The 23441-nt window shown below is 53.6% G+C and overlaps 1 protein-coding gene across 8 annotated transcripts in view; it reads left to right on the top strand.

Annotated features, from left to right (window-relative positions):
- Cacna1a (calcium voltage-gated channel subunit alpha1 A) overlaps window positions 1-23441 on the top strand; it is a 306123-nt gene that overhangs the window by 225204 nt on the left and 57478 nt on the right. For 7 of the 8 annotated variants that reach the window (XR_015447494.1, XM_004872432.3, XM_004872431.3 and 4 more), the window contains exons 14-24: window positions 2778-2890; window positions 5277-5389; window positions 5515-5646; window positions 5895-5967; window positions 9504-9621; window positions 9736-9803; window positions 13674-13780; window positions 15195-15932; window positions 20683-21146; window positions 22322-22463; window positions 23119-23248. Coding sequence is in view for 7 of the 8 variants with exons in the window: in XM_004872432.3 (XP_004872489.2) it covers window positions 2778-2890; window positions 5277-5389; window positions 5515-5646; window positions 5895-5967; window positions 9504-9621; window positions 9736-9803; window positions 13674-13780; window positions 15195-15932; window positions 20683-21146; window positions 22322-22463; window positions 23119-23248 (2198 nt within the window). In the remaining variant the exon portion in view is untranslated. The remainder of the gene's footprint in view (window positions 1-2777; window positions 2891-5276; window positions 5390-5514; window positions 5647-5894; window positions 5968-9503; window positions 9622-9735; window positions 9804-13673; window positions 13781-15194; window positions 15933-20682; window positions 21147-22321; window positions 22464-23118; window positions 23249-23441) is intronic. The other variant, XM_087201435.1, reaches the window with a different exon arrangement.

Genomic DNA, 23441 nt, shown 5'->3' with positions numbered 1-23441 from the left:
AGTCCAAGCTGTGTCTGGCAACAGATCCCTACTCTGGTGCACCGGGTGACCTGGATTCTCAGTGCCTGCCCTGTCCCTACCTCACTGTGAGACCTTGGGCAAGTCATTACCATCATTCATTGTTCGGAGATCTTCACTTATTTTAGATGCCAGTAAGGAATAAAACGATGCTGCCATCAAAACCAGGACATGCTGATTTTAAGACACACCTCGATTTCAGTGATGTCAAAATGTAAACAAAACTGTGTGTCTTGAGCTGGTCATGGTGCCACACACCTGTAACCCCAGACTGAGGCAGGAGGATCGCTGTGAGTGTGAGGCCAGCTTGGGCTACATAGTGAGTTCAAGGTCAGCCTGAACTACATAGCGAGACCTTATTTCAAAAAAACAAAAAATATGTGTCTCAAAATCAGCAAAGGGTAGTAAATTCTCTGGGTTTCCGACTCTTCATCCATACTGGATGGAAATTAGATTTGATGGCCCTGAAAGTTTCCCCAGACTCAAAGATGCTAGGGAAGAATCAGCCTCTTCCTCCACCCCCCGCCTTTTCCTGCATCACTGAGCTGTTGTGTTTCCTTGGTAAGCATCTCAGAAACTGTCCAGCACTCCCAGAATTGCTTTGGGTAAGTCTTAGAAGGCACCAGATGTTATAGACAAGAGTTCTTTTGCAGATACTCCAGTTCTAGAGATGCTAGAGTTAGCCCTCAGATGATAGGAGCTCTGTAGGGCCCCATAAATAAGAAGTGAATGTGAGGAATCTTGGCAATCCATTCCGACTGGAGCTGGGGAGTTAGCTCAGTGGTAGAGTTCTTGCCTAGCATGCACAAGGCCCTGGGTTCTATCACCAGTACCAAAGAAAGGGAAGAAGGAACAAAAAGCAAGATCTAGCCAGGGATGGTGGTACACACCTGTAATTCCCAGCACTGTGGGAGCCTCACCCAGGAGGATTGTGGGTTTGAACCCAGCTTTAGCAACTTAGTGAGACCTTGACTCAAAATAAAAACTGTTTTAAAAGGGAATGTAGCTGGGGAAAGGACGTGGGTTCAATCCTCAGTACCACACACACACACAGAAGATCTAGCAAATACTTGTGACCATTTTCTTAGTCCATTTGTGCTACTGTAATGAAACAACTGAGACTGGGAAATCTAAAATGAACAGAAGTGTGTTTTCTCACAGTACTAGAAGCTGGGAATTGAAGATCAACCTGCTGGAGGTTCTGGTCGTGGGACTAGGGGGGTTGCTGTCTGTTTCCAGGATGGCGCCTTGAACTCTCCATCCTCTGGAGGGGACTACACTGTGTCCTCATACAGCAGAAAGCTGAAGGACAAAGGGTCATCAGGCCATGCGGGAGGGGTCTACCTCATGACTTATTGCCTCCTAAAGCCCCACCATTTAATACTGTTCCACTGAGAGTCAGGTCTCAGCATGGATTTAGGAGAGGACACAGACATTCAAACCTTACAGCCACCAAGCAGAATTAGCCAGGCAGCCATCACTGTGACATTCATGGAAGCCCTTTGAGTCCTTGTCTTTCCCTTCTGTAGACCCCTCCTTATTTCTCCCTGTCCACTAGGCGAGGACACTGGTCCTCCTGCAGGCCAGGCAAGCCCTCTGCCGCTGCGCCACACCGCCAGGCCCCATGTGCTTTTTAATTCCTCATCTTCCCACCCCACCTAGAAAACCGTCTCTGGAAAGGACCTCATACTTGCCACAAATCTGCTAGAGCAAAGGAAATTCCACGTTTTGCCTTTCCCGGAGGCATTTGCATTTTTGTGCTTTCTCATAAAAAAACCATAAGTCTTTGTCTTGTTCTAGACTTTTACACAGCCAGCAAGACAGGATTTTCAGAGGGTATCAGGAAAGTTATGCCCTGCATAGGTTGCCCATGGGCTCCATCCAAGTCCCCAGCACAGGATTATAAGATGGTCCCATTACGATTTCTGTGTCTTCTCACCTGCTTTGGAACTCCGTCCAAGTAGACAAAGTGCCATTCTTAGATAACGACACTCTGGCATTATGAAGCCTTCTATGACCCATTGCTGTTCTGTGAATTATGCACTTAGTTAGCTTTTGGGGGGGGTTGGCTTTTGGTTTTGGGGGTGTTGCAGTGCTGGAGATGGAACCTAAGGCTTCACACATGCTGGGCAAGTGCTCTACCATTGAGCTGCACCCAGCCAGTTGGTTAGTTTGTGAAATAAGTGAACACCCAGGACCCTGTCAGTCAACACTAGGACCTTGGTGATAGCCTATATCCGACCTTCTCATCAAACCAGGGCAAAGACTGCCAGGTGAGGGCTGCACACTTTTCTGTACTCCTTTAAGATTGGCCTAATGGTCCTTGGTTGATTAGATGGTAGGGGACAATTGGTACTCTTGTTAGCAAAAGGTAAACTGAAGCCCATGGCATAAAAGCTTTGCATAACCTTCAGAAAAGGTCCCTGAAGAATCTGGGGATGGTGGCGCACACCTGCAATCCAAACACTTGGGAGGCTGAGGCAGGAGGATGAGCCATGAGTTCAAGGCCATCTTGGGCTACATAGTGGATTCAGGGCCAGCCTGGACTACATAGCGAGACCCTGTCCCAAAAAACCAAAAGAAAAAGGAAAAAGAAAAGCCCCCCTCCAAAAAAAAAGAAGAAAAAAAGGGTCCCCAACGGCCCTTCCCTCCCTGCCTAGCAGGCCGAATAAGGACAGAGTTTTTCTCTTCAGAGAAAAAGCAGCACCCTACAGTTTTTACCATCAGAACCCTAACCTCCTCTCTCTTCTCCCTTCCAGACTATGCAGAATTCATTTTCTTAGGACTCTTTATGTCCGAAATGTTTATAAAAATGTATGGGCTTGGGACACGGCCTTACTTCCACTCTTCCTTCAACTGCTTTGACTGTGGGGTAAGTGTCTGGGGGTCGGAGGGTCCCTGGCTCCCTCTCCTGGCCAGGACCTAGCACCCCCTGCCTGCGGATGCCAGTCGGGGGAGGCAGGGTGGCCCCAGGCAGGCAGTGACCACAATGCCTGCAGGAAAGGGACGGGCGACCCAGCTTCCTCCACCCCACAGGGAAGGGAGTTACAGATCTTTGGGTGCACAGGGCTTATCCCGCCAACTCCACCACCAGAGACCTCTCAGAGGAATCCACACAAGTGCCCAGGAGACAAAGATAAGAATGTCCCTGTTGCTGGGATGCAATTAGGGTCTTTCTCCATTAGTCAGCTTTCCACTGCTATAACACAGTACCCAAGATGAAAAGACTCCTGGTTTGGGAGATCCTAGCTCTTGACTCCCTGTCACTCCCTGTTGCTATGGGCCCGAGGCAAGGCAGCTGTCCTGGCAGGAGCAGGTGGCCAAGGAAAATGATTGACTTCAGGGCCAGGAAGCTGCCGGTGAGGGAGGATCTCTTAAGGCCCTGACAACAGCAACCTAGAGACCCCACTAGGCTTCACCTCTTAAAAGCACCGCCACCTCCCAGGGGCTCAATCCTGAAAGCCTAGCTTTTAACACATGGGCCTTTAAGATCCAAATTATAGCAGAGATGTTAGCAAATAAGTGGAAAATGCTTCCCACAGGGCAGCCAGAATCATGTGCTGCACTCCTGTTAGTTTCAGAAAGGATCGATGATTCTTAGTGACTCTGAATTTCTGCCCTGTTAGAGGAAATAACATGATGTTGGATGGAGGAAGGATGGGAGGGAGGAAAGGAGGGAAGAAAGAGGGAGGGAGGGAGGGAAGGGAAGGAAGGAAGGAAGGAAGGAAGGAAGGAAGGAAGGAAGGAAGGAAGAAAAAAAGCAAGCCAGATATGGTGATGCACATCTGTAATCCCAGCGCTTGGGAGGCTGAGGCAGGAGGATTGCCATGAGTTCGAGGCCAGCCTGGACTACATAGTGAGACCTTGTCCCAAAAACAAAGAGAAAAACAGGGCCAGGGATTTAGCTCAGTGGTTCCAACACCTGCCTCGAAAGCTCAAGTTCCTGAGTTCAATCCCCAGTACCAGAAAAAAGAAAAAAGAAAAAGAGAGAAGTCCTGAATGGCCTTATCTGCCATAGACAAGGGCCATGGCACCCAAGTGTCCCTTTCCAGTAGAGGGGAGCAGTGGTGGCACAGGTACACCCAGATGGTCCCCCATCCACAGGGGTTCAACTCACAGCTTTCCCACGTAACTCCCGTGTCACAGTGAGCTGCATTCAGCGGAAGCAGCACTTCAACTTCCATCATTTTCCTGATCCTCTCTCACAGTACTGGGTAGCAGGGGGCTGAAGCTCCACAGTGGTGAGTGGACACCCCCTGGCCCGCAATAGCGCAGTGTCACTAAGCTAGGGTGTGCAATAGATTAGGGGCGGTAAGTGCATTTTCAGCCCCAGCATGGTGGTACACACTGGGCAGGAAGATCCCAAATTCAAGCCCATCCTGGCCAAATTCATAACTTAGCAAAACCCTGTCTCAAAACAAAATTTAAAAGGGTTAAGGATGTAGCTTAGTAGCAGAGTGCCCCTGGTTAGATCCCCAGTTCTGCAAAAAGAAAAAGATTTTTAAAAAGAAGGCAAAGACCTTAAAATTGTGCTGCTTCATGAAAGAAGACAGACACAAAGGTCACAGGTGGCATAATTCATTGCTAAGCAATATCCAGAGCAGCAGCAGTCCAGCAGGAAGTAGATTAGTGATGGCCAGGGACCAGGAGAGGAATGGGGGGCTGCAAATCAGACCAGGCCCCCTGTGGGGGCAATGAAGATGATTTGGAATCAGAGACGGGGGCTGCACATTATGAATGCACTAAATGTCACTGAGTTACACACTTAAAAGGGTTAATTTTCAGTTGTGTGAATTTTGTGTCAATTTTTTTTTAGATAAAGGAGCAGGGAAATGATTATTGCAAAATTCAGGATGTTACTTATGTCTCAGGGTCTCTGGAAGCTTGTAGTGTGTTGTGGGCTTTCCTTCTATAATTCAGGGTTTCAGGCATTCTCGGGTCTGTGTGAGCTCTTTATAAATTAAAAAGGGATGACAGGTATGTGGCATAAACCTATAATCCCAGCTCCTCAGGAGGCTGAGGCAGGAGGATTACAAGTTCAAGCCCAACCTGAGCAACTTAGCAAGATCTTGTCTCAACATAAAAAAATTTTTAAAATAGAAAAGGAAATGATGAGAGGAGTGTGGAAGCCTCCCCTGCTTCCAGTTAAGGGTGGGAGTGGGCCTGGGTTACACCCCTGCAGAGTTCAGGCCTGGTGAATGTGTGTGGTGCTGAACTTGAGGCTGGCCCTGAACTTGAGACCCAGCTGTTGGTTCCAGGTTATCATTGGGAGCATCTTCGAAGTCATCTGGGCCGTCATAAAACCTGGCACGTCCTTTGGGATCAGTGTGTTACGAGCTCTCAGGTTACTGCGTATTTTCAAAGTCACAAAGTAAGTCCCTTGGCCTTCAGACAGAGGTGGGGATGGGGAGCAGGGTGGGGTGACCCCCAGAAAGTCGGGCCTCGCAGCTTCCTCCTCCTGGCCCAGCCTCATCTTCCCCTGGCCTCTGTTGGCAGGTACTGGGCATCTCTCAGAAACCTGGTCGTCTCTCTCCTCAACTCCATGAAATCCATCATCAGCCTGCTGTTCCTTCTCTTCCTGTTCATTGTCGTCTTTGCCCTTCTGGGAATGCAGCTCTTTGGCGGCCAGTGAGTACCCGGCAGCATTTCCACCCTGTTTCCCTGGGGTCCTGCCCAGAGCTCCCAACTGTGGACATCCGGGACCCCTCCTCATGACCCAGATGCCTGCTGCAGTCATGCAGGTGGGTGAGGCCCTGGGTACCACTCAGAATGTTGTCCTGGAGACAGAGATGCTGTAATGTTGCTCCAGCAATGGGATGGTGAGCAGACCCTCAGCCAGGGCAGGGCTCATGTGAATGTCTGTGTCATCCCCACAGGTTTAATTTCGATGAAGGGACTCCTCCTACCAACTTCGATACCTTCCCTGCAGCAATAATGACAGTGTTTCAGGTATGACCCTGACGGCTGGTGAGTGGACACCTCTTAGCATCAGGGATGAGAATACCTGCCTCACTGCAGAGCAGCTCCCTCCAGAGCAGCTCCCTCCTCTGAAAGCCTGTGTGTTGCCTTGGACTTTTCTCACTGTTTTAGAATGCAGATTTTATTATTGCTGAGATACGATGAGGCCAACAGATCTGGAGAGAAATATCATTGAAAACACAAGTTCTAGCTGGGCATGGTGGCATATACTTATAATCCCAGCGCTGTGGGAGGCTGGGGCAGGAGGATTTTGAGTTCCAACCCAGCCTGTGCAATTTGGCAACTTACTGACAGCTGTTGCAAAATAAAAAAATAAAAAGGCCTGAGGGCCATCCAGGCATGGTGACATATATCTATAATCCCACCACTTGGGAGGCTGAGGCAGAAGGGTCACCATGAGTTTGAGGCAAGCCTGGGCTACATAGTGGGTTCAAAGCCAGCCTGGACTACATAGCAAGACCTTGTCTTGAAGTGGGGGCGCTGGGGATGGAGCTCAGTGAGAAGGCCCTGGGTTCAATTCCCAGCACCACGAAAATGGAAGGAAGGGAAAGAGGGAAGGAAGGAGGCAGAGGCAGAAAGAGAAAGAAAAGAGAAAAGAAAAGTACACCTCGTTATACATCTCAAACCACATGAGAAGGGTTGTGAGACAGAATGAGGGGGAAATGTGGGTGGGAGATTTGATTATGGTCTCTACAGCAAGCAACAGGCAGGCTGTGCAGGCTTACAATGCACCACTTTCTATTATGTCAGTGGGCTCTGGGGCACAGGCTCTGTCCCTGGTTTCTGGTACCTGGTCCTGGGTGATTAGAGCAGGTGGGGAGTGGCCTGGAGAATGAGAGCCCAACAAAGGAGGGAGCCAGCTGTGAGCTCCAGACTGCTTGGTTTGCTTTTTGTTTTGTATGGGGGATCAAACTCAGGACCTTGCTGCTTGCAAGGCAGGCGCAGGGCCACTGAGCTAAATCCCAGGCCCCAACTAGTTTGCATTTTAAAAGTGTAGCCAGGTCACAATGGTGCATCCCTGGAATCCCAGCACTCTAAAGCAGGAAGAGCTCAAGTCTAAACTTGGCTTGGGCAACTTAGCAAGACCATGTCCCAAAATAAAAAGGGAAGGGGATGTAGCTCAGGGCAAAGGCCCTGAGTTCAATCCCCGTTACTATATATATATATATGCAAAAGAGGGTACTGTCTGTAGCACCTGTCGGGCAGAGCCCCAGCTATGGGAGCGTCAGAATACAGAGGATAAAAGGCTGAGGACCAGCTCTTCAGGGACTCCAGACCCTTTCCGAGGATTCCTTCTCCCGGGGAGGCAGGAGACACGGACAGGGGCTCCCATGAAGCAAAGCTCCAAGCCCCTTGTAATAGGCCCTGGGCGGCATTGTAGCCAGGGTCCCAGCCACATGCCATGCTGTCCCCCAGGACACACAGGATGTCACAGCTGGGGAGGGGCCTGTGCTGCACACATGGGGGGTGAGGGTGCTGCTCAATCCCCCCAGTGTATATATGGACCGGGCCCGGAGAACGAGTGCCCCAAACTCAGCCAGTGCCTGCTTCCACCCATCATATCCCTACAGCCAGGAGGAGGGAACTCGGAACTTTTTTTTTAGTTTTCATTTTTTTATCAGTCCATGATTGCAACACATAGCAGTTACACTCCTGGTGGGGCACTGGTACAGGCACACAACACATCTCACTTCCTTTGTCAACCCCTCCCTCTCCCTGCCCTCCCCCATCTCTCGGCCCCCTTGCCATTTGCAAAAGATGCATCTCCCTGTTTCCTATTATCCATCTTTTATTTTGCTCTTTAATTTATTTATATTTTGGGTGTCTCATATAAGAGAAGTCATAGAAATTTTTTCTTTATTTTTTCTTCTTATTTGACACATAATGATTGCAGTGTGGCCCCAGTAGTAGAACGACTGCCAAGCAAGCATGAGAACCTGGGTTCCATCTGGAGCACCAGATAATAGTAATAATAATAAAATAGGTATATTTATGCGCTGCAGTATATGTGTACAATGTGCACCAAAGGGAAATTACCGTTTCCATCTCTTTATTATCTATTCGTATTGGGAAAGTTCAGCTCCCTATCGGGTGTGTGTGTGTGGTACTGGGGGTGGAACTCAGGGCCTTCTCACTGAGCTCCATCTCCAGCCCCTTTTTTTATTTTGAGGCAGGGACTCACTAAGACCCTAATTTGCCCAGGCTGGGCTGGAACTTGCAATCCTCCTCCTGCCTCAGCCTCCCGAGTGCTGTGATTACAGGCATGCCTCACCACACCCAGCTATCCCAGCCTCTAGTAATCATGATTCTACTCCTGCTCCCATGAGCCTAGCTTTTCTGGCTTCGAGTAAGAGTGAACTCCCAGCATCCATCTGTCTCCGTGGCTTGTGTCCTGTGACACCCTGACCTCCGGGCCATTTTCTTCTAAAGCAGCACTTAGATACCCCCGGGCCTTTTCCTGTGCATCCTGGAAAGTCCTCCTGGCCCAGCCCTGCATCCCTCTGTCCAAGGCTTTCTGCAGTCATCAACACCCGCTGGCCCAGGCACAGGTCCAAGGGTACAAGTACATTTTGTGCACATGGCCAGGCAGCCTGGCCCTCCCTCCGTGTCACCTTTGTGCCCTCTTCTCCCCTGCCTTGCTCCCCCTCCCCTGCTGGTGCTTCTGCTGATCCACTCCCGAGTACCCTGCTGCGCTCAGCCCTGACGTCAGGCGTGGCCTCAGGCCCAGGGCAGCATGTGTGCCGGGCACCCGGTGGCTGGATCACGCAGTTCCAGGGACCAGGAGGAGTGGAGATGAGCTCTGATGTCCACTCCTCGCCTGTCCTGAGGCTCCAGGACAACACCAGGGCCAGGAGGCAAGATGGCAGACACCTGTCTCTCAGGCCCAAGGGTGGGAGAGCTCTCCGTGGCTTGTGGATGGTGGCCTTCTTGCTATGTTCTCATGTGGTAGAGAGAGGCCTGGTCTCTCTTCCTCCTCCTCTTCTTCTTTTTGTTTTTGGTGCTGGAGATTGAACCCGGGGCCTCTGGCACTGAGCTATATCCCCAGCCCTTTTTCATTTTTCATTTTGAGACAGGGTCTCACTAAGTCACTAAGTTGTCCAGACTGGGCTCCAACTTGAGATCCTCCTGCCTCAGCCTCCCAGAGTTCTGGCATCAGAGCCATCGCCACCACACTTGGCTTCTGTTCCTCTTTAAGGGCTGTCAGGAATCCTGTCATGAGCACCCTACCTTCAGGATCCCGTGTAACCCTAATCACCTCGCCAGGCGCCAGCTCCAGCTCCCTGGCCATGGGGAGTTAGGATGTCCACACCCTCATTGAAAGGGGACACTGTTCAGTTCACAGTCAAGCCCCTCATCCCACTAGGGGGACAGCGGTACAAGGAGGTGTGTGAACCCCTGTACCCTCTTCCCAGCAGCCGGGCTGCAGCCCCAGGGTAGGGGCGGCCTCCGCGCCGTGCAGGCTGGGGGCTCATGCTGGCTGAGGTCAGCCGTATCTCTTCCCACAGATCCTGACAGGCGAGGACTGGAATGAGGTCATGTACGACGGCATCAAGTCCCAGGGCGGCGTGCAGGGCGGCATGGTGTTCTCCATCTACTTCATCGTGCTCACGCTCTTTGGGAACTGTATCCTGCCTAAGGGCCCCAGGGACCCCGGGGAGGGGAAGCGGGGGGACACGAAGGTCCCCAGGCCCCGGCGAGCGGTGTCTGTCTCAGCTGCTTCCCTGACTCTGGTGTCAGACACCCTGCTGAACGTGTTCCTCGCCATCGCTGTGGACAACCTGGCCAACGCCCAGGAGCTCACCAAGGTGCGGCCTCAGGGACCACCGGGCACTGTCACCTCCTGCGTAGCAGAGCAGGACGAGGGTTGGGAGGATGGAACAGCAGGGCAGACCCACGGAGTGCTGGTCCCTCCTCCTAGGCTCATGCGGACCCTAAAACAAGCCAATTCCATAGCAGAGAGGGTGGGAGGGAAACCTGGCACACTCCACCCAAGGGCCTACTACAGAAACCAGACAGGAAGCGGGGTGTGGTCACATCCGCCTGTCATCCCGGCACTCTGCGGGGCTGAGGCAGGAGGACCACAGGTTTGAGTCCAGTCGGGGCAACTTAGAGACTTAGCAAGACCTGTCAAAATAAAAAATAAAAAAGGGCTAGGGATGGAGTTCTGCAGGCCCAGGGTTCGATCCCCCATAATGGAGGGGGGAGGGAGAGAAGAAAAGAGATGGAAAGGGAAATTGGGCAGAGGCTCCTTGGACTCTGTGGTCAGTGACCCTCCAGAAGGGCGGGTCTGGGAGCCGTGCTGCAGGGACCCTGACACCTGGAGCTGGGGGAGAGGGGCTGACACCGACCCTGTGACCTGAGGGGACCGTGCCAAGGCCCTGGAGTGGCTGAGAAGCACACCCTCTCTGGGCCCTGGTCACCTGCAGGAGCCAGGCAGGGGCACAGCCCACATGGGTCAGCCTCTGAGGGGACAGAGAATGTGGCCAGGATGTTGCGGCCCCACCTCTGTCCCCTTGTACACAGGCACTGGCCTCACTTCCAAGTGGCACCAAAGCAGAATGAGAGGATGCTTGTGGTGGCCTGCACTACTGCAGCCCCCTGCCCTTTTTTGTTGTTCTTCTGGGGGTTTTGAGGCAGGGTCTTGCTATGTAGCTCAGACTGGCCTCGAACTCTCAGCGATCCTCCTGCCTCAGCCTCCCGAGTCCTGGGATGACAGGTGTGCATCACCACACCTGGCTAATAGTCCTTCGTTTGCAGAAGGGGAAACTGAGGCCCAGAAAGGGGAAGCCCCTCCCCATAGATGCCGTGTAGCAGCCATGCTGTAGAGCACCATTTCAGCTCACAGTCAGTCCTCAGGAAAGGCAGGCTCTGTGACTGACATGGCTCTGGTCTTGAACCAGAGCCCTTGTTCTCCAAGGGGGAAGCCAGGATGTCAGACCCAGCCAAGCTGATAATGATAAAAACCAAAATAACATCCGCAAAAAAACTGCCTTTCTCGTGTACCAGGCAGCAGCAACCAGAAGAGGGACGAGAGCCATGCTCTCCCCGTATCACAGATGGGAGACCAAGGCCTGGGGAGCTTAGTGACTTTCCACACAGCTAGGGACTAAAAGAACAGAGACACGGCCCCTCACAGGGCAGAGAAGAGAGAAGGTTGGGGGGTCAGAGAGAACTGGGGAGGAGGAACCATCTGTGTGCAGTGAAATCCCTTTTTCATTCATGATTGGTGATATTGAATTATCTGGGTAACATTTGGTACCGTGTACCCCTTAGGGCAGCCTTGGACTCCCTGAGAGTAGACAGGCACAGGGAAGGCAACATTAGCAACATTACTTTCAGTAACATAGTTCGTGCCCTAGGACAGTCCATGAGCAGGGCTGCCAAGAATGGATGAGCAAGTTACACACTGCACAAAAGAACCTAGGCAAGGAGGGGCTGTGCAGGCTGGAATCCAGCGCGGATGAATCGACCAGGAGAAGGAACAACAGAAGGGGCACAGTTTGCTATTGGGAGGTGGCGTGTCAGGAACAAAGGCATCTTAGAAGCTAGCATGGAATGAAAAGAACATGTCACATGGTCCAAGTCTTCCTCCCAGTGCTCAGCTTCGAAGCCCCATCCCCAGTGCCCAAAGGAACCCAGGACACGGCCACAAAGCAGATCGAGCCGACAGTGCCAACCCTCCATCTGCCAGCCCTGGCAGGGGGTGGAGAGAGTTTCCCCGCATCCCTCGGGCCTGGGAGAAACAAGTCTCCACCGTCCCCAGCATGCAGCCATGGGCCCGGCCACCGTGGGGCCAGCTGGAGTGTGGCACCATAGGGTCCCCTCTGGCCCCTCTCCGGAAGCCCAGGGGTGCATTTCATCTGTCATCCTACAAGGGCAGATTAAGCCCCTCCTGGGCGCAAAGCTGAAAACAAAACAGCCAAACTCCCCACCCTTGGGAGACAGGGATTCAGACTGTGGGTGAGAGATGAAAAACCCAAATTGGGCAAAATACGTAGCTCATCAGATGTCAAGAAATGCAAAGGACAGAAGCAAAGTAGGAAGGGTTGGAGAAAACTGGAATCTTGCATGAGAATTGTAAAGCACAGAGAGGTCAAGAGAATTCCCGAGGCCTCACAGCAGTGGCAGAGCTGGGATTTGAACCCTGGCCGTCTGGAGCTGGATTAGTGCTTTAGCTGCCATGCACTGCTTCCTTAAACTGAGCATATTTCACACTCACCTGGGGGTTTGATGAAAATGCAGATGCCAGGCAGAACCCTGGTTGTTTGGCTACGTCAGGGGAGTGGGAATCTGCATTTCCAGTGTTGACAGGCAGAGGGAGCAGGGCTCTCAGGGACTAGTCCGAGGTGCCAAGCACTGGGGGGAGTTTGCTTCCTGCCCAGGAACTCAGCACAGGCAGGGAGCAGCAACCACCCCTGAAACCACCTGGTTTCTCTTACTGGTGGTTTGTGTCTATTCGTTTCTTTCATTGTTTTCTTTGTTTTGTGTTGACTTTTCTGTTACTTAAGGTTTTTGTTGGGTTTTTTTTGGTACCGGGGATCGAACTTGGGACCTTGTGCATGCAAGGCAGGCACCAGAACCACTGAGCTAAATCTCCGGCCCAACTTTTCTGTTTAGTGAATGAGGCCATGCATGATGGCTGAAGGAGGATGTAAAGTCCAAATCCCTCTTTGTCAGGATGCACTGTATTTCACCACGGCCCCCACCCTTCTGCTCTCTGAACCCAGCTACCCGGCCTGCCCCACCCACCACAGGGGCTGAGAGTTCGGGGTCCTCAGGGCTGTGGGCCACACCTGGCGTGAGCCTGGGACTCAGGACTCAGGGCTTTTCTGTGCATGCTGCTGTTTGGCACTTGGGAAAGGGCAGGTCAGGCTCGGTCTACTTGGAAAGTGCAGGAAAACCTCTGCCTTCCCCCGAAGCCCCCAGAGAGGAGCAGGAACATCTGTTGTGGGATTCTCTCTCCTTTGGCTTTCTTCTGGCTGTGTGTCAAAACAGAGTTCATAAAGAGCTGGAAAAGGCAGGCACACTGGCCCATGCCTATAATCCCAGCACTCTGGGAGGCTGAGGCAGAAGGATCACAGGTTTGACCCCAGCCAGGGAAACTTAGTGACTTAGTGAGACCCTGTCTCAAAATTTAAATTTAAAAAAACAAGTTTGAGACAGGATCTTGCTATGTAGTTTAGCCTGGTCTCAAACTCATGGTAATCCTGCCTCAGCCTCCCCAGTGTTGGGATGACAGGCATGCACCATCACACCTGGCTTAAAAAAAAAATTTTTTTTAAAGGTCTGGGGATGTAGCTCAGTGCAAAGCCCTAGGTTCAATCTCCAGTACTGGGAAAAAAGAAAAGGAAAAAGGAGTTGGAGAGGGCCAGGGATTTAACTCAGTGGCGCCACGCCTGCCTTGAAAGCACAAGATCCCGAGTTCCATCCCCCCGAGTTCCATCCCCGATACCAAAAAAACAAAAAGAGCAGGAGAATGAGCTTGTGCACAAGGGTATCAGCAATACATTTCTCCGACATCAGCTGCCCATTCCTATCTGGATGTCAGTTCTGATTGGTCAACATCCAGCCCAGCGTGCTTTTAAGTACCACAGAGACACCCCGGCTCAGCAGTAGGATGCAGAGCAAGGTCCTGAGGCCTGTTCTTGTGAACAGGGATCTTATGTGCCTTCTAGGATGAACAAGAAGAGGAGGAGGCGGCCAACCAGAAACTCGCTCTACAGAAAGCCAAGGAGGTGGCGGAAGTGAGTCCCCTGTCAGCAGCCAACATGTCCATAGCTGTGTAAGTTTCCCACCCTCCCTGCCTACCCTCCCAGGCAGGGGTCGGGAACAGGGAGGGTAATGGCTGAGTCTTAGGAACAGATCCACTTTGACCCAATGGATGTTTCCTGAGCACCTACTACATGCCCAGCCCTGTTCTCAGCCTGGTTCACTTGTATAGCTATTTGAGTCAGGGAGAGAGATGATATATTAGATAGGTACATTAGATAGGGTATAAGGAGGTGACAGACCTGTTAGGGGTGATGGCCCGTGCCTGTAATCCCAACTACCCAGGAGGCTGAGGCAGAAGGATCATAAGTTTGAGTCCCACCTTGGTAATGTAGTGAGACCCTGTCTGTCTCAAAAGAAAAAAGATCTGGGATGTAGCTCCGTGGTAGAGTGCCTGTGGGTTCATTCCCTAGTACGGAAGGAAGGGAAAAAGGAAAGAAAGAGAAAGAAAGGGAGGAAGAAGAGGGAGACAGGCAGGTTGTGCATAGCCTTGTGGTATAAGGAGAGACTTGGGCTTCTGCTCTGAGTTTGGTAGGAGCCATGGAGGGTCCTTGAGCAGAGGAGAATCAGGACCTGATTCAAGTGCAGTGAACACCCTCTGTCCACTGCTGGGGAACAAGCTGTGGAGGTGAAGGTGGGTGCTGGGTCAGCAAACCATGCTGCAGACACTGGGCTGGTCCTTGCCAAAGAGGTGGGAACTGGGAGACTGAAACAGGAGGATCCCAAGTTTGAACCTAGTCCTGGCAAATCAGCAACAGCAAGACTCTGTCTCAAAACAGAAAATAAAAGAGCTGGGTGTGTAGCTCAGTGCAAAGGCCCTGGGTTTGATCCCCAGTACCAAAAAGGGGAGGGGATCAATACCCAAGACCTGGGAAATCTCCTTGGGCCCAGGGGACGCTCACACTGCAGCCAGCGGGTCAGTTTGCCTCAGCACTGCCCCAAACCCCCAAGTGCCCACCCTGGGTGCCCTGGCTGCTCCTTGGGACCCTAGGCAGCCTATGATCCAAATTAAAGGGCCCTGTCTGGGACTTGCTCCAGGCAGGCCACTGTCTCCCATTATGGGCCATGTCGAGCCTAAGGTCATCAAGGCCTCCCCAGAGAGTCGTGTGCTGCCATTTGAAGAGTAGAGGGGTCAGCAGGGACTCCTGCCTGGGCCGAGGTGTCCACCTGTGGGTACAGACACTTGTAAGCCAAGAAGCCTAGCCAGGGCCACTGAGGCACCCACCTGGGCCAGGCTGCCTGGCAGGTGGCGACGTCCAGCCAGGCTGAGTGGGAGACTCTCACTGGGCTGAGACAATGGCCAGGTGAGTCACCTGTTAGCCGGGCCACCTGGCCGGGCAGTCGCTGGGCACCCACCCAGACGAGTAGCCCCTTAGCCCGAGGGTCCTGGCCCGGCCCAGCGTGGCCCCAACCCCGGCCCCTTGCAGGAAGGAGCAGCAGAAGAACCAGAAGCCGGCCAAGTCCGTGTGGGAGCAGCGCACGAGCGAGATGCGCAAGCAGAACCTGCTGGCGAGCCGCGAGGCGCTGTACGGCTGCGAGCTGGACGCCGACGAGCGCTGGAAGGCCGCGTACGCGCGCCACCTGCGGCCAGACGTGAAGACGCACCTGGACCGGCCGCTGGTGGTGGACCCGCAGGAGAACCGCAACAACAACACCAACAAGAGCCGTGCGCCCGCCGAGCCCGCCGTGGAGCCGCGCCCGGGCGCGCAGGACCTGGCCCGCAAGGCGGCGCGCGGCCACGAGCGCTTGCGGGACCTGGGTTCGGCCGACGTGCCCAGGGCCTGGGCGGGCACTCGCGACGCCGCTCCGGGCCGCGAGGGTCCCTACGGCCGCGAGTGCGAGCTGCCGCCCCCGCGCGAGGAGCCCGCACCCTGGGACGGCGACGCCGAACGCGCCAAGGCCAGCGACCCCTCGCGCAGACGAGCCCGGCCCGGCGAGCGCAGCAGGGACAGCCGCGCGGGGTCGCCACGCGCCGGGGACGGGGAGCCGCGCAAGCCCCGCGTGCACCGCAGGCCCGGCGACGACGAGGAGCGCAGGCGTCACCGCGAGGCCGATGGGCCCGAGGGCGCAGAGCGAAGGCGGCGGCACCGGCACGCGGGGGCCCCGGGCGCCTACGATGGTGACACACGCAGGGAGGACAAGGAGCGCAGGCACCGGCGCAGGAAGTGAGTGGGGCGCGGGCGGGGTCACACAGCGATCTCCTGCCTCACCGGCCAGAGTGCTGGGACAGAGCTAGGTTTACACCTTGATAGGAGTTTCCCATCATGGCCCGTTTCACGGATGGGGAAACTGGAAGGGCCCATTGCTGAAGCTGGCGCATCTTTGTATTCATTTATTGTCCTTATTCAGAACGATTTTCACGTTCCCAGTGGGAGTCGGTGCATGCGCATGACGTGTATTGTCCTTTTTACATCCCCTCCCTTCATCTCTTGTCCCCTTCCCATTTGTGTGCAAGTGAGCAAACCCTGGGGATTGAACCCAGAGTCCCCCTCCTAAAGTGTTTTTTTTAACCTGACTCCAATTCTGGAGGCTGTGAGATCCAAGGACACAGTGCCGCTGCCTGTGTGAAAGTGCGTGCGTGCCGTGTGAGACCGAGCCCATGGAAGCTCAAGTCTCATCCTCTTTTTACAAAGCCACCAACACCAACGTGATTTCATCTGCTGCTTATCACCTTCTAATCACCCAAACCCCCACCCCAACAGTATATGAACTGGGGTGTCCAGTCCCAGCCCGTGAATTCTGGGATACACTTGCCAATCCCGGCAGAGGCTTTCTGGGAAATGAACAAGAAATGGTGCCAGGCAGGCGTCTCAAGTTGGGCTTATGAGATACTGGAAGAGGGAGCTGAGCTGCGTGTGCTAAGATTGTGGAGTTTGACTCAAGACAACCTTTTTGCAGGGCATGGAGCATGAAGCGGAAAAAATGACAGGGACCGTGATATGAGGTCCCCAGGACCCTGGATCCCTCGGGGGAATGAGAGGCCCCTGGAGAAGGTGGACTGAAGTGTTTAGCACAGGATTCTTTAGGTAGTGAGAACTGAGGGCAGTAATTACTCTCATTGTGGTTCCTCTTTCAGATATGACTGTGATTGTCATCCTTGTTATTGTGTCTGCTGTGGTGATTGAAGGAGGCAGGAAGACAGGGACAGAGTAGCTGTCCTTAATCATGTGCCAGGAAGAGGTTTTAAAAGTGGTGAAGGGCCCAGGCCAGCCTGTAATTCACAGCAGTCCTCCTGCCTCAGCCTCCCGAGGGCTGAGATTGCAGGCATACATCATCATGACCTGAAACATTATTTTAGCAGTAATAGCCTTCAATAAGTGTTGCCTATTACTAGATTGTTAGACATAACATTGGTAGACATAGAAACTCAGCCTGTAGCTCGTCCACTCTGATTCCTTGCTTTTGTAGAAGGGAAACCTGAGGTTCAGAAGAGCAAAGAATTTTCCCAAGGGCAACCACTAGCAGGAGCAGGGTAAACATCCAGCTTTCCCAGACCCTGCTTCCCACCTCCTCTCCAGAGGCAAAAAACAGCCCACTACTTCTGGCCCCAGGGCCTTAGTGGGTCTAACCTGTTCAAAACCTGGACGTTACTTCTGGGTGGGAGGTACTAATCAGCGTGTCCAACCCCAGAACCAGGAGACAGACATGTTCTTCATTTGGTTGATTTTTTTAAAAAGTTTTTGGAAATAAAACTTTGTGAAGATTTGACACTATTTACTTATTTTTTGAGACAGGGTCTCACTGTGTTGCCCAAGCTAGCCCCAAACTCCTAGGCTTGAGCAATTCTCCTGCCTCAACCTCCCGAGGTACACAGCACCATGCCCAGGTGACTCAGGCATTTTAAAAGGAAAAAAAGCCAAGATGAGGCATTCATCCACTTTAATAAATAATAGTAAGATCAATGAAGATAAAAGCCAGGGGTGGTGGCACAGGCCTGTAATCCCAGCACTCAGGAGGCTGAGGCAGGAGGATCACAAGTTTGAGGCCAGCCTGGGCTGCATAGTGAGACCCTATCTCAAAAACAATCAAAACAACAAAAAAAGCTATGGATCCCAGAGCACCAGCCACTCCCTGGCTGCCATCCTGGCTGAGTTTGACCTGGCCCAGCCCTGGATTCGCATCTTAGGTCTGCTGTGTCTGACTCCATGACAGCCACCCCCTACCAGAGTGGGAAGGGAGCTGCTGGGCTTCTGAGCCTTTATCCTGCAGGGCCAGGGACTGTGTCATCCTCTAGTACCCAGATTCTTACAGCACCCCGTGGCTCCTCACTGGCCTCCTCGGCCCTGTTACTCCATGCACTCCGAATCATTCATTCTCATTTCCTTTGCTCATAATGCTATAGTTTGAAGTCTCTAGGACCGGCATCCAGCTCAGCTTTTTTTTTTTTTTCCCCTGGTGCTGGTGGTATTGAACCCACAACCTTTGAGCTGAGCTCTATCCCCAGCCCTCTTTTGATTTTTTTATTTTGAAACAGGGACTTACTAAGTTTCCCAGGCTGGACTTAGAGTTGCAATCCTCCTGCCTCAGCCTCCCAGAGTGCTAGAGATGACAGGTGTATTGCCAACACACCATACTTAGCTCAGCCCTTTCTAAACTTGGGGCAAATGTGCCTCTGTGCCTCGGTTTCCTCACTGTGAAATGGGGCCGATCCTGATAACCTACCCCACATGGCAACTGTTACAGGAGTCACTGAGTGAATATGCTATGTCCTTGGTTGGTGGGGACACAGGCCCACTTCCTGTGATTGCCCAAGGGGACTCTGGGTCCATCTCCTGGGTCCCCGGGCTGAGCACACCCCAGGCGTGATGTCCCTGGTCCCTCCAGAAGGGATTGGCTGGCGTTGTGCAGTCACCACTGTCCTGGCAGCTCACACCTGGTCCCAGAGGAAGGGGAAAGTGCCCATCTCTGAGTCCTTCACATGCACTGGGCTGGAAGCTCCTGAGGTTGGTAGTGGGCCCTGCAGCTGCACTTGTTAAAATTCCCAGCACACACAGCTGGCAGCAACTCCACCAGGAGGCAAATCCAAGATCCAGAGCCCCAGCCACCACACGGGCTCTGGCCTGTGCATCATGCTGTCCCCTCTGGAACACATGACCATGAGTGGCCTCAAGCTCTCAGCAGTGGTATCTCTTCCCACAGCCTCCTTACATACCAACCGAAGGACCAGGTTCCCTTAGGGTTATAACCAAAATGGGTCTGCTGTTCTGGGAAGGCTCGCTCTCTATCAGAAATACACACTCGAGGGCTGGGGATTTAGCTCAGTGGTGCTACTACCTGCCTTGCAAGTGCAAGATCTTGAGTTCAATCCCTGAGAAAGAAAAAGAAAGAAAGAAAGAAGAAGGAAGGAAGGAAGGAAGGAAGGAAGGAAAGAAAGAAAGAAAGAAAGAAAAGAAAGAAAAGAAAGAAAGACACACACACTCGGGAAGGCTGACGTAGAAGGATCACAAGTTTGAATCCAGCCTGGGCAACTTCTGAGACCCTGTCCAAAATGGAATGGGCTGGAGATGTCGCTGAGTGCTAGGGCCTGGCCTGGGTTCAGTGACCAGTAGTGAGGGTAGGGCTGGGCATAAGAGGACCGAGCCACACATGATGGCACATGCCTGTCATCCCAGCACTCATGTGACTAAGGCAGGAGAATCGCCATGAGTTCGAGGCAAGCCTGGGCTCTGTAGTGAGTTCAAGGCCAGCCTGAATGCCATAGGGAGATCCTGTGTTGCCTGGTGGAGCAGATGTCCCTGGGGGCACTGAACTGGAGAAAGTCCAATGAGGAACCATCACATTTGTGTCCTCTCCTCCAAGTGCCCTGGGCTCTCAGAGAGGTTTTGCTTCTCATCTCTGGCCATGCAGCAGGAAATATTAGAGTCACTGAGGCACCAAACTCCTACCTGCTGCAGCTTCGCTGGCTCCGCCAGTCTTCTGGCTGCTCCTGAATGCAAGCTTGAGACGGCCCCAGGGCCTTTACACTGCTGCTCCTGTGCTTTCATACTTTGCCGGCCTCTCCTTCCTGTTGTCTGTGCTGTCCTTTTGTGCTGCCCCTGTAAGAGGCTTCCCTAAGTGCTTCCAGGTCCTTGTCCCAGCTGCTCAGCCTGCACCCACCACTCTGCCTTCCTATGAGCAGGTACTTTGCTGTGTGGCCTTGAGCTGAGCCTCAACCTCTCTGGGCTTCAGAGTTCTCACCTATAAAACGGCGATGGCACAGATGTCCCCGGTTACCCTCCAGGAATGGCTTTCCAGGACCCCCTTTGGATTCCAGAGCCCATCAGTGCCCAAATCCCTGTTGTAAACTAGTGTCATGTTCACACCGAACCCTGCACCTCCTCGTGTAGACTCCGGAATCATCTCTAGGTGACTTATCACACCTGAGATAACAGGAATGCTGTGGAAATTGGTGTTGTAATGTATTGTTTAGCAAATAATGACAAGAAGAAAAGAGTTTGAACTAGGCATGGTGGTGCACACTTGTGATCCCAGGTACTCAGGAGGCTGAGGCAGGAGGATTGCAAGTCTAAACCCAGCCTGGGCAATTTGGTGAGGCCCTGTCACAAAAAATAAAAGGAAGCTGAGGCTGTCTCTGTCCTGAGTTCAATCCCCAATGCTAGGAGAGAGAGAGGATTTATGGAAACCTGGCCAGTAAAAGTCTGGCGCTGTAAGCAGGAATGAAATGAGTCCAGCTCTTTTTTATTTTTCATCTTGACAGGAGCTCGCTAAGTCACTAAGTTGCCCAGGCTGGGCTTGGACTTGGGATCCTCCTGCCTCAGCCTCCCACAGTGCTGGGATCAGAGGCGTGCCCACCACGCCCGGCTGGACATGCCTTTCTGACGTCCACGCTGTGCCCTTGGCAGGGGCATTGCACACAGATCCCACGATGTCGCTCTCCGGCCCTAACTCCTTCTTCCCCTCGGTCCACCTCCGCAGAGAGAACCAGGGCTCCGGGGTGCCCGTGTCCGGCCCCAACCTGTCGACCACGCGGCCCATCCAGCAGGACCTGGGCCGCCAGGACCCACCGCTGGCAGAGGACATCGACAACATGAGGAATAACAAGCTGGCCACTGGGGAGTCGGCGGGTCCTCACAACGGCCTGGGCCACCCAGGGCTGCCCCAGAGCCTGGCCAAGATGGGGCCCAGCGGGGACCCCGGCCCCACGCCCAACCCACCCGCCGTGGCCACCAACCCCCAGAACTCTGCCAGCCGCCGAATGCCCAACAACCCAGGGAACCCGGCCAACCCCAGGCCCCCCAAGACCCCTGAGAACAGCCTTATCGTCACCAACCCCAGCAGCACCCAGCCCAACTCAGCCAAGACTGCCAGGAAGCCCGACCACACCTCGGTGGACATGGCACCCGCCTGCCCACCGCCGCTCAACCACACGGTTGTGCAAGGTGAGGCGGCGGGCACTGGTCCCCAGCCTGTACTCCCTGGGGAGCCAGAAGCCTCCACATTGGGGACAGTGGGGTCCTCGTGTAGAAGTGGGGCGGGGGGCTTGGAGGAGGCCCCGGGAGCCAGGCTGCGAAGAACACGCACGGCACTCACTGAGAAAAGGGAGGAAGAAGTGGGAAGGAAGAAAGTCTACAAGAGCCAGGCGCTGTTGCACACGCCTGCAAGCCCAGAAGCTCAGATGGCTGAGGCAGGAAGATCCCAAGGTCAGGGGCAGTTTGGGCAAGTTTTCGAGGCCCTGTTTCAAAATTTAAAGAGGACTGAAGATGAAGCCAGGCGTGGTGCTATGAACCTGTCATCCCAGCACTTGGGAGGCTGAGGCAGGAGGATTGAAAATTCTAGTTCCTAGCCGGGGATTTATCTCAGTGGCACCTCTCCTCCCGGGCAAGCGCAAGGTCCTGAGTTCAATCCCCGGTACCAAAAAAAAAAAAAGGAAAGCTCTAGTCTGGGCAATTTAGCAAGACCCTCCCTCAAAATGAAAAAGATTGGGTCTTAGCGAACGAAACCTTGTCTCAAAGTAAAAAAGCAAAGCAAAACAAAACAAACAAAAAAATGGGTGGGGATGTAGCTCAGTGACGGGGGCCCCTGAATTCAATCTCCAGTACCACCGAAACAATATTAATAGTAATGCTATCCCACGAGGGTCCCAGCAGGTTTGGGGTAGAGTAGTAGAGAGAAGCATTCTGGGGCCAGGTTGCCTGGGGTCGAATCCCTGCTCTTCCTTCTCTGCTGTGTGGCCTTAGGCAAGTTACTTTACTTCTCTGAGCCTTGATTGCCTCATCTATCACATGGAAATTACGAAGTAGCAACCTTGGCCAGGTGTAGTAGTGCAGCACTCTATAATCCCAGCCTTGTGGGAGGCTGAGGCAGGAGGATCTCAAATCTGAGCCCAGCCTAAACAACTTAGCAAGACCCTGTCTCAATTAAAAAATAAAAAGGGCTGGGGATCCAGCTCAGTGTGAAAGCCTTGGGTTCAGTCCCCACCACTTCAGATAAACAGGAGCCCCCAGTAGGGTCCTGTGAGAGACAGCTGACACCCTGTGGTGCCTGGATCCTCGCCCCGTGCAAGGGCAGACGGGACGTCGAAGCAGGAGGCCACTGCCTATTCTGCTCCCCACAGTGAATAAAAACGCCAACCCAGACCCACTGCCAAAAAAAGAGGAGGAGAAGAAGGAGGAGGAGGAGGAGGATGACGCCGGCGAAGACGGCCCCAAGCCCATGCCGCCCTACAGCTCCATGTTCATCCTGTCCACCACCAACCCGTGAGTGCCGCGCAGGGGCCAGGGCCAGGGTCTGGGGAGAGGCCCTGGAGCAGGTCAGAAAGGGCAGTCCTAGCCGGACTTGGGGTCCACTCCTGCCATCCCGGCTACTCTGGAGGCTGAGGTGGGAGGATTGCAAGTTCAGTCCCATCCTGGACAATTTAGCAAGATCCCTATGTCAAAATTTTGAAAATGGACTGTACGTGTGGCTCAGTGGTAGAGCACTGGCCCTGCATGCCTAAGGCCCTGGGTTCAATTTCGGAGATTCCCAGTGTGCCAGGCGTACATCAGCCCTTTTAGTCTCACTCTGTGACCATTTGACAAACGAGTGCACAGAGAGGGTGCATAACACACCCCGGGTCACACAGCTAATTTCAAGAAGAGAGGAAGGAAGGGCAGGCGGACTCTGCTGAACCCGCAGGTGTCTGAGTGGCCAGGATGTGCTGTGCGTGGCAACCATTCTGTCTCCCGCGTGACAGCCTGGTTAGGGAGTTGGCATCCCAGAGAACTGCTGGGTGGAGGGGACAGGGTGCCCATGCCTGGGGCAGACAGGGCTGGGCAGAGGAGCCCTGCACACCCGGGTTCACGTAGGAACAGGGCAGTGGGGGAGAGGGCCGGAGCATGTCCTGCCTAGACTCAGCACCCTGTGTACCCGCAGCCTGCGCCGCCTGTGCCATTACATCCTGAACCTGCGCTACTTTGAGATGTGCATCCTCATGGTCATCGCCATGAGCAGCATCGCGCTGGCTGCGGAGGACCCTGTGCAGCCCAACGCGCCACGCAACAACGTGAGTCTCTCCTGGGCCCCAACCCCAAGACACCTGGGGCGGCCATGGCCACTGCAGGGGAAGCTGGGAGCCTAGGGACACAAGGGAGCAAGATGTCCCTCCGAGCAGCTGTCATCCTGCTGGAATGCCGGTGGCTGGCCCAGCATCCACAAGGGCTGGGTTCCATCCCCAGTACTAAAAAGAAAAGAAGGAA

The sequence above is a fragment of the Heterocephalus glaber genome, unplaced genomic scaffold, assembly GCF_053883595.1.
Source record: "Heterocephalus glaber isolate CG9 unplaced genomic scaffold, H.glaber_assembly_v1.0 deba00001760, whole genome shotgun sequence".
NCBI classification, from domain to species: domain Eukaryota; kingdom Metazoa; phylum Chordata; class Mammalia; order Rodentia; family Bathyergidae; genus Heterocephalus; species Heterocephalus glaber.
The sequence above is the reverse complement of the archived record's forward strand: the minus strand, read 5'-3'. Positions and strand labels throughout refer to the sequence as shown.